Source organism: Aotus nancymaae, unplaced genomic scaffold, assembly GCF_030222135.1.
Source record: "Aotus nancymaae isolate 86718 unplaced genomic scaffold, 86718_ANA_hifiasm-v0.15.2.pri h1tg000057l, whole genome shotgun sequence".
Taxonomy (NCBI): Eukaryota; Metazoa; Chordata; class Mammalia; order Primates; family Aotidae; genus Aotus; species Aotus nancymaae.
Genome location: NW_026988471.1, coordinates 68,042,446 through 68,056,304, shown reverse-complemented (window position 1 = coordinate 68,056,304; position 13,859 = coordinate 68,042,446). Strand labels below are relative to the sequence as shown.

Here is a 13,859-nt window from a genome sequence, read left to right as displayed (position 1 = left end):
ACTTATTGAGTGTTAGACACTGGGATTTGAATATAGGGAGCTAGAGGAAAAGACTGTCTAGATTGAGACTATGATTTTCAGAGCATTGTATAAAATACTTTGCATGGGCTATGTCAGGTTATCTATTTCTGTGGGATATCTTTCTTTCTTCTTCTTGTTCTTTTATTTTATTTTCCTGCCAAAATACATTAGGACGATTAGGCGGCCTAACTCACAGGGTCAGCACACATGCTAAGGCAATCAGCACATGCTAAAATTTCTGATGCTGAAAAGTAAAATGTTTAAATTTTAATTGCTTAGGTCTCCAGTTTGGGTAGTTTCTTGATTTATTTCTGACGTCATATTTAATTGATTAATTCAGAGGGTTTCAAAGGGAAATGTAGAAGGGGAGGGACTCTAGGCTCCAGGAAGGGAATGTTTTGTTTTTCATCAGCAAATGAAATGTACTAGTTATCTGTCCAGCCCAGGTTTGACCAAGTATAATTAAATGCTCATGTTCACGTGAGTTATCCCTTTGATAGAGTGACAGGGGAACTGTAACCCAAAAACTCCTGTAAGCCTAACATAACCCTTTAGATTTCAAGCATTCTGAGGTTGTTATTCTGTTTGGGAACTGAGGTGAGCTTTCTTTGGGTGAAATTACAACTTTAATGAAACTGAAAAAAATCAACTACTTCTCTTCCTTGCTTTTAGCTATTCTTCCTAGATGGTTTTCTAGTTTGGGCTTTTTTACTTGGCTCCAAAATTGTGTTGCTGGGTCCTTCATCCTAAAAGTCCCTGCTGGGCTTGAACTGTGTGTGAACCCCTAAGGCTAGATGCTGGACCTGGGGAAAGGCAGAGGCCCTGCCCAGTCTTACACCGACATCTCCAGGTGCACTTTGGCCACTGTGGCTGCCACATCACCTTCTAAAGGCAAACGCAGAGCAAGAGCCAGAAGAAAAAACAACCCCTCTACTTAAACACAACAAGGGAGGGAATGTTGTTTGCCTCTGGGCAAACAAAGCAGCCCCAATAAGGGAGCTCCTTGCTCTGTTTTCTTTTTTCTTTTTTGGAAGTCTAAGAGAGAGCCACACACAACAGAAACAAAGCCAACTGCAGTCGTGGAGCTAGCCGCGGTACTTTCTCCTGAAGGATTAAGGAAAGGTTTTCATGTATGTAAAGAAGGTATTTTCTCCTTCTTTGCACAGCGATGTAATTTCCTCCCTTGATTTCTGGGCAGAAAGTTAGCATTCCAACAAGATGTGCTTTAATTGATTACAGCTATTAAATCCCTTGGCTTACATGCATATGGTTCAGGATATAAGAGCCATATGGAATTTTAAATTTAATCATTACTCTTTCTGTATGTAGGAAACTTGACAAAGGCATTGGAAGGGGAAGGGTGAGGAACTGGCACTTGATTTGCACACAACAGACCTTAGGGATTGAGGACAAGAACTTGAAACCTTATTGATATATCTTATCTTGTGGTCTCACTGAGCGTTTAGATATGTAACCCTGGCTTCTGACTTGGTGGGTGTTGCTTCTAGAGACTCCAGCTGTACTGAGAGCGATCAGGTTAACAAAGCCACTTGCTAGGTACTCTTGCCTTTCTAATGATTAGCCTTTAATGCCTCCACTGTATTCTACTCCAGGCCACCCTTGCATCAGAACTGCTTACTGGCCAATTTAGTGGTAGAGTCCAAGAATTTGTTTCTTTAGATGATGAGGATTTGAGAGGAAGGCCAGGATATTAACATATCCCTCTCCAGCATATTTTCATTATTGCCTGGCAAATCTTTAGGTAGTATTGTTTTTAAATTAAAGAAAAATGAAATATTTGGCATCAGGCTATTCCTAGAACCAATGATTGGAGAATGTAGCAAATTATGCCTGATCTACACACACAAAGCATTAAGTCTCTGCAGGGAGAAGAGAATCTTAGGGTTTGTTTTAGAGGAATAGTCAGTATCTCAAAGCTCCAAATAACTGTATTGATAAAAACATTGACTTACGTCTCAAATTTTATCTCTGCAGGGAGGAAAACCTCCAAAGCCATTGTCTTTTCTGCAAGTTTTGTTCAGTTTCTTGTTCATCCCTGGTTAGAAAAGGCCAGAGACTTTCCTCCCTGCTGCTTCACAGGCAGGTATATTAAATCCTCTGGGCCTGACTTAGCTCTGCTCTGCAGGGGCTAAGTGTCTGGCCGCCCAGCCAGCTCTCCATCCCACTCTGCCACCCTGCCCACCCGCCGACATCCTCCTGTGGTCACTTACTTCACTCTCCTCAGCAGGGGGTGGAGGGACCTCCTTGATAATCTGAAAAGAAAACAAAGAACATGTCAGTGAAAATCTCTGGCTACCTGCCTTCCAAGAGGCCTGTTGTCAGGAGGTACCATGGTGGTGCTGCCATAATTACCATGGCAATGGCTCCAACAAGGCGGGCTTAGTCAGTGCCATGAGGTGTTTCTCTGGACAGAGGAGCTCCGTTAGTGTATGACTCAGGCTGAGGGTTCCAGTCTCAATTGTGTCTTTTGTGGTTTTGTATAGAGAAATAAATGTTCTGCAGGTAACAATTTCATTTCCTACCCCAGATAGCTATCATGCAAATTTATTCACTCATTTATTCACCCAGTCATCCATCTATCCAACCGTTTACACATTTAACAAAGAATTGTCATATAATGGAAGTTAAGATGGTGCTTTAGGAATGCGTCAAGCATGGACCCCACTCAGCCTGCTGGCAGTCCTTCAGCTGTCACTGGTCCCAGCGGATGCCTCTGCAGGGTGGATGTGCTACTTAGGCAGACCGATTCCTGACAGAGGCAGCAAAGGAGTATCCAGGGATTTCTTCAGGGCACTGACACTTAGGGGCACAAAGCTTTAACTAACAATGTTAGAGGACTCTGTGACTGTCTCATCTCTGGGGTTGAAGAAAGACATGTGGAAACTGTGGATGGGCATGTAGTTGGGAGACCATCTAACTCATGAGAGAAAGATGACACACAGAAGACAGAGTGGGGACAGCTGGGGCCAGTGAGCAGCCCCTCCTCCCTTGACCCCAACTTGTACCCCTCTGTCATAAAAGGAAAGCCCTCGCCATTAAATGGATTTAGAGTCTCTTACATGACATTTGTCAATTATCTACTATAATTCCACTCTGTCCTTTGGAGCGCTTCCTCTTCTCACCCCAAACTTACTATCAGAATGTTGGGTCCCCTACTCAGTCCTTTTACTTAGAGGACTTTTGGTAAATACAAATCTCATTCCATATCTCTTGATAACTTAATGCCAGGCACTGACTTTGTAGACAGGTGCTTGGGCACTGCCCACAGGACCCATTCTTTCTTCTTCCAGCTGGGGAGCCGGCCTCTCGCTGTAGGCCAGGCTGCTTAGCTGGCAGTAAGTGCCTCTTCAGCTTTCCCTACTCAGCACGTCTCCTCTGGGTTGATGATTATTCTGGGACCTCGTTAGGGCTCCAATCCCCATGCTGTTACCCACTCTCCCATTATCTGTAACTTCCCCTGGTTTGATGATTATCTTGGGACCTTGTTAGGGTTCCAATCCCCACGCTGTTACCCACCCTCCCTGCCGTTATCTGTAACGTCATCTCTGCATGAGGAGGCAGGTTTCCCACTCATGTTCTATTAACGTTAGCCAGTGGCCCAAGACTCCAGTCCTCTGAAAGTACAGAATTCAATTAATTGAAGAGGCAGAAGCGAAGGCCTCCAGGGATTTCAAACTCTCATTTCATCTGCCTCCACTTCCTGGCTGCTGTGAGACGCCTGGTGAAGGTCTCTGGAAAACGTGAAGCCATGATTGTGCTCACCCACTCAACCCTGGCTCAGAGTTCCCTAAGGAAATCTCTGGGGAGGATCGCTACTGCCAGGACTGACTTCCCATCATCCCAGAAGCAGTAAATTACTTTACAGCAGGAAATGTCTGGAAACTGGAGGGAGGGGTGAGGATCTGGGGACCCAGATCTGGAATGCATCTGTTCTCCTGGGTCAGGGGTAGGGAGGGGAGTGAGAGGGGGAACAGGATGTTTGGGAAGAGACAGATGTTGAGAGGGCCGTGTATGTGGCAGGGCCCCTGGGCATGAAGAGGTTCTGTGCTGAGCAGAGGGCTTTTGTCTCCATGGTGCTATGAGCTAAGCACAGCATAGATGTTACATGTGAATCCAGACCTGCCTTCTCCTGACTGTCAGGATTTGACAAGTCCCTTAACCCATCTGAACTCCACTGTCCTCATCTATTAAACGAAGTAATAGCATGAACCTTGCAGGAACTGAGTCATGATGAGCGATCATGTGTGTGAAGCATCTGGTAGCGAGTAGGTGCTCAGTAGATGCGCATGTTATTAGTACTTTCCTTTCCCTTTCTTTTTGTCTGTGTCTCTGGCCTTGATAACATCTTTCATACCTCCCTGCATATACTAAATTTCTTTGCATGATGGTTTCCAGACGGGGATGCCAAGGGGCCAGCACTTGATGAACTGAGTGAGACAGAGGCTGTTGTTCTGACAGTGGCCATGGGTTTTGGGGAAGTCAGTAGCAGTATGCCTGGCCACATATGTGTCAGCATATGACGCTGGGAAATGCAGGTGGCCCACCACTCACACCAACCCATCAATGCAGTTGCTGTTCACTTTAATGTATTAAGTATTAACTGAATATCTATTCTACATCCTGCAATGTGCCAGACCTTAAAGGGAACCCCAAACACCATGCTAAAATACATGACCTATTAAATATTGATAAAGAGGGACTGGTTTACAATTCAGATTTCACATGACTGTAAGTCGGGCACTGAGCTTTTGGAAAAATGCCACTCTGTTCAGGTAAATAGGAATTAACACCTTCAACCTGGCCTCACTGGCTAGGCATCTGGTTATGTTCAGGAGGAATGAGCAGGAAGTCTTTTCATTGCTTCAAGCCCATGTACCACCAACCTGTCCCTGGGGGCAGGGTGCAGCTCACCACAGGATGGCAGGACAGCTTTTAAAATTGGGATCTAGACAGGCTAAGCTTGGAGTCAGGGATGAGAATTCTAAGCAGTGAAGTTGGATAGGCTGTCTGTGAATGGGCCAAATCCTTGTGCCAACACCAGCACATGGGCAACCCAAGGAGGGTTCTGAGCACAGGGACTTGTCAGCTCTCTCAGCCCACCCCACTACCCTCAGGGCCAGAGCCTGTGTTGCCTGGAGGAGCAGCTTGGGCAAAAGCCTGCATTGCTCTGTAGCCTGCGGCACCACAGCAACACTGCTATGCACAGAGTAGCCTTAAAAATAGACATCTCTATGGTTGCTTCAGTACTTAAAACCTGCTAATGGCTTCCCAGGGCTTATAGGATAAAACGCAAACTGCCCCTATGTCCCACAAGGCCCGCATGATGCGGCTTTACTTCCTTCCCACTGCATCTCTTTCCTTCACTTTCTGCATTCCAGTCTTCTGGGCAGCTTCCTGTTCCTTTTACATGCTCTGCTGCTTCTCAAGTGCAGTCTCTTCTGCTCAGATGCTCTCTACCTTCTCCACGCTCAGTCCACAGCCTGCATGTTCCCTGGTGAACACCTTCTTATCAAGCAGGTCTCCAGTAAATGCACCTCCCCTGGGAATCTCACAGCAAAGACAAGATCCTCTTTGTGAGCTCCCACCATGTTTGATTTTTTGTAGCACTTTGAACCATAATTAAAAGGCAAAATGCAAAATTATTTGTTTCCAACCAGCATGACTAGAAAGCCTCTATTTCCAACTAGAATGCAAGCTAGAGTCAGCTTCCAAGCTCAGGGCTGGTTTGGCCCACTTTCCTTTTCTCAGGTTATGTGAATGTTGTCTTGGTTATGGGTGGGCTCTTTTGCACCTTCCTCGTTAGGGGGGACAAAGAAGATGGAGAAGGTTGAAGGATCATTAATAAAATATTTTAAAGGAAAATTCTCCAATAAACATACTTATAAACATAACATGGAAGAACTGAATGTTAACATTGGGAGGAAATCTGAGGACATTTTTCGTATTTCTTCTCTGGAGGCCAGCATCACTTCCCCACTTACTACCACCTTTAGACTGGGTATTTTGGAGAGGCAGAGTGTGACCATTTGCCTCCTTGGGATGGCTGCCCTAGAGTCCCTTTTGCACTAAGAGTTGGATGGTGAGGTAAAGAGGAGGGGAAAAATGAGATAGAATATGAAACTTCTGAATTCTATGGGTATTTCTTTGCTACCTGAGAATTTCTAGAAACCACTGTGTGTTGGGAGATGCATCTCCTATCCTCTCTTATCAGTGACTTTAATTCTGATTTTATCCATCTCTGTTCAGGCCAACATGAGTGGGGCCAGATTTGATGACAATCATTGCATAGATAAAGGAAAGTCAGAAAAGACCAAGTAGAATCCGATTAAATTGAAATGTTACTGACAGCTTCTTACTGAGTCAAACAAATTCCAGTTTTTATGAGCACCCCTGAGTTTGGCTGTTGGAAAGGCAATGATGGAAGATGTGGAGATGCAGCTAGTGTGGTATAACTAGAGTAGAAAGATCATGTACGCTCAGGGTCTGTTTGATGCCTGGGAAGTGGAACTACTTTGGTTTTATGAATTAAGTTCAACCATTTGGGTCTCTATAAAGCTCTCTCTAACAATTCATTTTATTCTTATAAATGGTTTTATAAACTGATTTTAGAAATTGTTAAGGTGAAATAAAGCACCTGATGAGTTTATTTTGCTTTTTCTTTCTCTAGAAGTATTGAAGTTTGATTCCTAATGTGTTGTCTTTGATCCTTGCCACTGTGTTCACCACTTGCTAACTCTACTGTTACAGTCTTGTGCAATGGAACACAGGATGCTACTGGTCCAGTTTTCAACACGGGTACCTCTCCCACCTCCCAGATGATAGCCGCACTGGCTCACTAGACATTCCATTTGAAGCCGCAAGTCAGACCCACATGCTGCTCTAGCAGCAAAAGGACGCCAGGCCTGGTGATTCCCCCGTGGCCCTTGTTTTGTCTCTATCACCTTGTTGAGAAATCCTCCACTACAATTTCACATCTCTCCTTATCTTTCTTGTCTCCTCACACTGTGACAGGGATTAGTTAATAAGGTAAGCTGTCCAGATAGGCTTATATGTTAGACAAGTACTCATCTCATGGCATGAGAAGTGGGACAAAACAAGGGATTCATTTTTTGGCCCCTTTCTTCTTAAATTGTATTTTGTGTCTCAGTGTCCTTTTTGCATCAGCTGAATGCAAGTACTCTGTGCTGAAGGCCTGATCTCTCGCTGCAAAGGAGATACTTCCTTGACACACAGGCATCTCTGCTGTCTAGACAAAGTCCAAGAGAGCAGCTTCAGATAACTCCTTTATTAACAAAATGAAGCACTTATTCTCTAATTTTAATGAGCGCAGTGGGTTTCAAACTTGTTTATCAGAATCACCTGGAGGGCTTCTTAAACCACATATTTCTGGCGTACATCTCTGAGTTCCCCATTGATGGGTTTGGGGAGGGGCACTTGCATTTCTGACAAGGTACCTGCTGGTCTATGGACCACACTTTGAGAACCATGAATTAGTTTATTTTTAGAAGCCTCATACCTCTCTTAGATATGTAGGCAGTATGTTTAGCTTCAAGTCAGACATTCCCATGAGTGCTCTGTTAAGACTTGCTTATAGCTGATTAGAAATACCAGCTTTGATGCTGTTTCATTCTAAAAATTATGGTGTCCCTGCTCCATTGTCAGGAACTCTGGGCTCTCCATTGCCTCCACTGTCCTGTGTGGGGGAAGACATAGAATTATTTCTGGAGGAAATTCTCAGCTCTGCATGCAGGCACTCCTTGGCTTTCGCTGATGTGCATTTTTGGTCATCTGCATACAAGGCTGGCATCGCTTGTATTTCTGGATTCAGCCCTGAAACAATCCCAGCCAGATGGCTCCCTGGGAATTACGGACATGGATCTTAGCTCTCTCTGTCTGCACTGTTGGCAGTTAACTCACTGATCTGTGTTTGTGCCTCTGTCTTCTGCACTGAAGTCTAAGCTCTTGAAGACATGGGCATACTTAACTCCTGACACACAGTTCAGTGCTTGTTACTTGGTTACTATTTCTGGAATAAATGAGTGTGTGTTCCTAAAAAGGGAGAGATAAAGGAAATATTTCTGATTATACTAAACTTCCTTGCCTCTCAAATAAGCACCATGTTCTGACCTTTTTCACATTCTAGCCTTCTGTTCTGGCTCCCAAACCTTGTATTCTTTTAATTGAAGTCAAGAAACCAAGGGAAAGTAGGCAACTGGATATGGAAAACATCTAGGAAAGGTGTTACAAGATTCAATTCTGGTCTCTTAACCCTCCATATAAATGTTTCTTCAGCAGTTAAGATGCTGAAAGTCCCAACTGCCAAGAGTGGGTTGTGATGCTTGGATGCATTGCATCATGGGAAACTCATCAGAGTCATGGGTTGGCCTTATGGTTAATTATGCCATCTTGTTAGATACCATCTGTATCCCCTAACCCAGGCTTCCATGTAAATTCACTTACCCTGTGATTCCAGACTCCACTTTCCAGTTTTGTATCCCAAATTAATTTCTTTCTTTTTTTTTTTTTTTTTGAGACAGAGTCTAGCTCTTGTTACCCAGGCTGGAGTGCAATGGCATGATCTCGGCTCACCACAACCTCCGGCTCACCGCAACCTCCGCCTCCTGGGTTCAGGCAATTCTCCTGCCTCAGCCTCCTGAGTAGCTGAGATTACAGGCATGTGCCACCATGCCCAGCTAATTTTTTGTATTTTTAGTAGAGACGGGGTTTCACCATGTTGACCAGGATGGTCTCGATCTCTTGACCTCGTGATCCGCCCACCTCGGCCTCCCAAAGTGCTGGGATTACAGGTGTGAGCCACCGCGCCTGGCCTCCAAATTAATTTCTAAGAAGACTTTTTGAAAATTTGAAAACTACATTCACAGTCTGTTTTGTTCCAACACAGATATGTAACATGTGACAGTTATATGTGGTAGGTAAACTGGGCAATAAAATCACTAAACTGCAAAACTGTGCTAGCTCAAAATATGATTTTCACAAGGTAAAGGAGAAGGTAATGTATATTTTTAGTTTTTTTTTCTTCATAATAAACTTCACGTAACACGTAACACTAATCATTGGACATTTAAAAGTGTGAGGTGACGGTATTTGGCACCACTGAGTAACATCAGGTGAATATGAAAATGCTGCCCAGCTGCCAGTAGTGACCTGGGGAGGCGTATGCAGAAACCGCACATACCTCTCTGCTTTCTCACTTAGGTGCATCCTTGTGCAAGTCCAGCATGTATGGCGCTCCTGAATGTGTGTACTTTTCCTCATAAAAACCTTTTACATAGCGTTGTCAATAGGAGTGTGTGTCCTGGTTCTAAAAATGCAGGGGTTGAATGAGGGAGGAAAGCCTTCAGCCTGTGCAGGAGATGTTTGTAAAGAGATAAGAGAAGATGAGATACTGTGAGAACAACAGGCATAAAGAAACACAAATGAGCTTCCTCAGAGACCATGCTGAAAAACCAAAGAAAAGAGAATGGAACTCATATGCACCACCATTTGCTTTAGAGGGGATTAGAGGCATGTGTGATGGAGCAAAGGAAAGGCAGTAATGCCGAGAGCAGAAGAATAGCACTTTCACGGCTTTCGGTCTTATTTAGAATGACACAAATGGCATTTTTTTTTTTTAAACTGAAAAGAGAAACATGGCAACACAACAAAAGCTGAAATTCTATTTTAAGCCAGTGAAGAAGGAATAACAAGACACTGAGTCATAGCATCCACCTCTGGTGTTGTGACACTTTGCCCTAAGAATGTCCTTCCTTCCGTCTTGTCTCTGTAGCTCAAAGCCACAGTGCTACATCAGACTCACGTCCACTAAGAAACTTCACCTGTTTATTTTAAAAAACCAAGGTAAAGAGTCATATTTACTGAAGTATCTTTTATTAAGAATTTAAGGTGTTTAAAATGGTGGCATTTTTATTGAGTTTAGTATTCTTTTTTAGTATTAGGTTGGTGCAAAAGTACTTGCAGTTTTGTCATTCCTTTCAATGGCAAAAACCACAATTACTTTTGTGCCAACCTAATATATTATTTTGTAAGACTGCAAGTTTTGAATGTTCTGCTCTGAACCCATTTCCCCCATCAGTCCTGTTATTTTCATGCACCAAAATTCCATAATGCAGTCATATCTTTAGGAACACACTTCATGATAAAGGAGAAATGATGATACGCAGAGAATTTTCATTGTATCTGCTATTTAACAATTATTGTTAACTTTCGACAGAGCAAAGGAAATAGTGCTGACAGGGACTGACTTCCTCATCTTTTTCCTGGTCTTTTGTGCTTTCTATGTGTATCATAAAATCCAAAGGGCCCAAATAATAATACTTCATGGGATTTTGGTAATTTGGGATTGTAAGCTCATGTGTAGTAAGCATTTGCCTATGAGAATTCGATGAGGCCTGGGTTGAGGGATGAACCTGCCAGAGGTTTCAGACTTCCTCTTGCAGATCCTAAACATTTTCAAACTTTTTCTCAGCCTGCAATTTACAAAACCTCAAGTAGTATAAGCTTGAACTCCAGACCTCTCAGAGGTTATGAATTCTTAGCACCCACATCAAACCCATAGCCCATGCTTTCACTAAGGCTTTAGGCAGATTTAGGCAGAAGACTCAGTTTCAACTCCCAAACTTTTATGGGCTCATGAAAGGCTTTAAGCCAAACATTTAAGTTATTGAGATAAAATCTCAGGCAGGAAGCCACTGCTTTAGGGTCAGCTGACCATCTGATTTCCAGATCCTGCTTTATTTGGGCCCTGGAAATGTCTCCTATTTTCTCATGAGCTTGGCTATGCATTTAAGGCAACTTCTATTATATTTTATCCAGGAATTTTTGTTTTTGTTTTGCTGTGGAGTCTGCTGCATAGTCAGTCAACAGTAATGGATTATTTTTTTCACAAATGATGACTTCCTGCATGCTCAGAGGTTAGCTCAAATAAATGTGTCTGTATTTAGATGACAAAGGTTTTTTTTTGAAGCCTTTGATTTAAAACATTGTACGTCCTGGGGGACTTCTTAAAGCCAACTCAACTGCTGTCCCCGCTGGCCTTTTAAATTCTGCATGAGGAGAAGCCATCAGAACAGTTATGTTTAGAAGAAATGCCAATTCAGATCTGAAAAGCCATCCAACAAAGGCTTTAATATCACAGCTAGAAGAGGATGCTTGCTCTGACCTTTTTTACATTCTAGCCTTCTGTTCTGGCTCCCAAACCTTGTATTCTTTCAATTGAAGTCAAGAAACCAAGGGAAAGTAGGCAACTTGATATGGAAAACATCTAGGAGAGATGAGATGCTAGTCAATGGCAGATAAAGGAATCTTTCCACCATACAGACAGCATCAGTTGAATACAGACCTCACGACTGACTGAGGTGGGTTAATGTTGGCCAACAACTGCCTGAATCTAGTAATTTTACACTGTAAAAGCTTAGCAAAGGATGGTACCAAGGGTGTTAATCTGGAATGTGGTACAATAAATTTTCAAAGAAATGAGTTCAACTTTTTTTTCCCTCCAATTTGGAACTCAAATTTCAAACGATGTTTGGTCTCTCATCTCATCTCCCTTATGATGGAGACTAAAAGGTCCAGTTCGTCAATATCTAAAGTGAGAACTGCAGTAGGAACTTTACCATTAGTTGATAAGGCCTAAGGGACTCACATGGTAATGTGAGAGAATGGCTGTGCATATTCTCCATCAGATGGTATGCCAGTGTCACTGCAAAATTCTGTGAACTGAAACAGTAAAATAAATCCACGAGTTCAGATTCCCCCAGGCTTGGAGGAGGAACCTCTGTCCTCTGCCTGGGTTGTGGGAAAGCCGATTTTAGAACTAGCAGTATGGGATCTGAGCAGGGCACGGAGGGAACAAGGGTGAGCTGATGATGTTCACAGGGTGTTCAAGCTTGTTGATACTGATACAGCCTCCAGGGAGGGCAGAAAAGAGGCTGCACCTTAGGATCCAGGAACCTGTTCTTTTAGCCACTTCAGTGTTCTCTAGGACTGTGTTTTCTCAAATAGTATTTGGCAGAATACTAGTGTCCTTCCAGATGTCAGTATGTCGATAGGTGTTTGGGAAAGCACAGGTAGTGACAAGCCAACAAAGAGTTCTAGGGTCAAAATAAATTTGAAGAGTCACATGCAAATTATCCTATTAATGACTCTGAGAAGTCCCACAGTAAAGACAGTTATTTAACTTAAAGATGATTTTTCAAACTCACCGCCTAAATATCTTGTTCTGAAATGCACCTATTCATACTTGCAGGGTATGATTGCCCTGACATAGTTTGGAAATGCAGCCCCTAAATACTTGTATCATATAAACAGTCCTCAGGTGGTTTCGATATGTAACCAGGTTTGAGAACCACAGACCAGGGAATCTTGACAGGGAGAAGTAGATTCACTTAGAGAAGGTACGAATATGAAGAAGCAACCTTAGAGACAATATGGTTCCAATTTTTTAGTTTTCCACATGGGGGAAATTAAGTTTAAAGGATTGGACTAGTCCTTTAACTGGCAGTGGAAGACGTGGCATTGAAACACAGTCAACTTTAACAACAGCTCAGCTCTTTCCATTTCACCAGCAGGCATGGGCATGGGGGTTGGGGGTTATCGCACAGCTCATAAAGGACGAGGGAAGCCAGAGATGAGAAAAAAAATGGGTGTGTGAGGTGGGTGGTGCACCTGCCCTCTGGAGGTGAGGGCAGGTCATGGCAGAGCTCTATGTGCTAGTGAGAAAAAAATCTTGTCAGCTGTAGGGTGAGGCGTGTCCAGATGGGAATGGGTGGGGGCTGGAACAGGATCAAGAAGGCATAATCAGTATTAGGCCCAAGATGCCTGCGTCAGAAGTTGCCTGTCCCAGTCATGTTTTTATTAAACTCTCAGTAAACCTTTTTGGTGATGTTAGGCTTGGGTTGTCTGGCCCTACAAATTAAATGTTATTCTTAAAGGCGTGAAGAGCATTATTTTAATACTTTATTTTTATTTCCATTTAAAGCATATCAAGTTCTTGATTAATTTTTGTTTTTTTGCAATTTGTCATTGGAGATGTCCAGTGGGCTTATTTGTTGAACTATCCTTGAAATTCAATTAAGTGAATTAAATATGATCTGTTACATAATTCTTTAAAAGCTGCTCATAAGATACCTACAAGGCCACTGAAAAAACAGGGAGAACAGAATTTTGTTTATATAGGAAGAAATTCTGAATGCATGCACGTGAGCCTCTCCCAATATACTGGGGGAAAAAATGCTGTTTTTTGAACAGAAATACAGTGATTTGATTTGACCTAAATAGTGTGGTGGTTTAACTAGTTGGATTCCAGAAAAATTGCTGATTTAAAAGCAGGATTTTTTTCTTTTTAACTGTGGTTGAAAACACTTAATATAAAATTTATTATTTTAATTATTTTTAAATGTACAGTTTAGTAGTGTTAAATATATTCACATAATTATGTAACCAAGTTCCAGAACTTTATTTATTTATTTATTTTTAAATAGAGATGCTGTCTTACCATGTTGCCTAGGTTAATCTCAAACTCTAGGGCTCATGTGATCTTCCTGCCTTGGCCTTCCAAAGTGTTGGGATTACAGGTGTGAGTCACTGCGCCCCATCCAGAACTTTGTCATTTTGCAAAATATGCTATGATCTTTTCACTTGGGGTTCCTCATATACCATTAACCTCTCAATAAAATGAGCATATTTCTAGAATTTTATTTAAAAGACTGGTTTAAATGTTCTTTGTTATGTAATATTAGATATATATAAAATATTGCATATAATGTACATGTAAGTCATGAAATAGAATAATACAAACA

General features: G+C 42.5%; 1 protein-coding gene across 1 annotated transcript in view; it reads right to left on the bottom strand.

Annotated features, from left to right (window-relative positions):
* ANTXR1 (ANTXR cell adhesion molecule 1) overlaps nucleotides 1-13,859 on the bottom strand; it is a 260,387-nt gene that overhangs the window by 76,936 nt on the left and 169,592 nt on the right. The window contains 1 exon segment of the mRNA XM_021671061.2: nucleotides 2,253-2,294. Within this exon segment, the coding sequence (XP_021526736.2) occupies nucleotides 2,253-2,294 (42 nt within the window).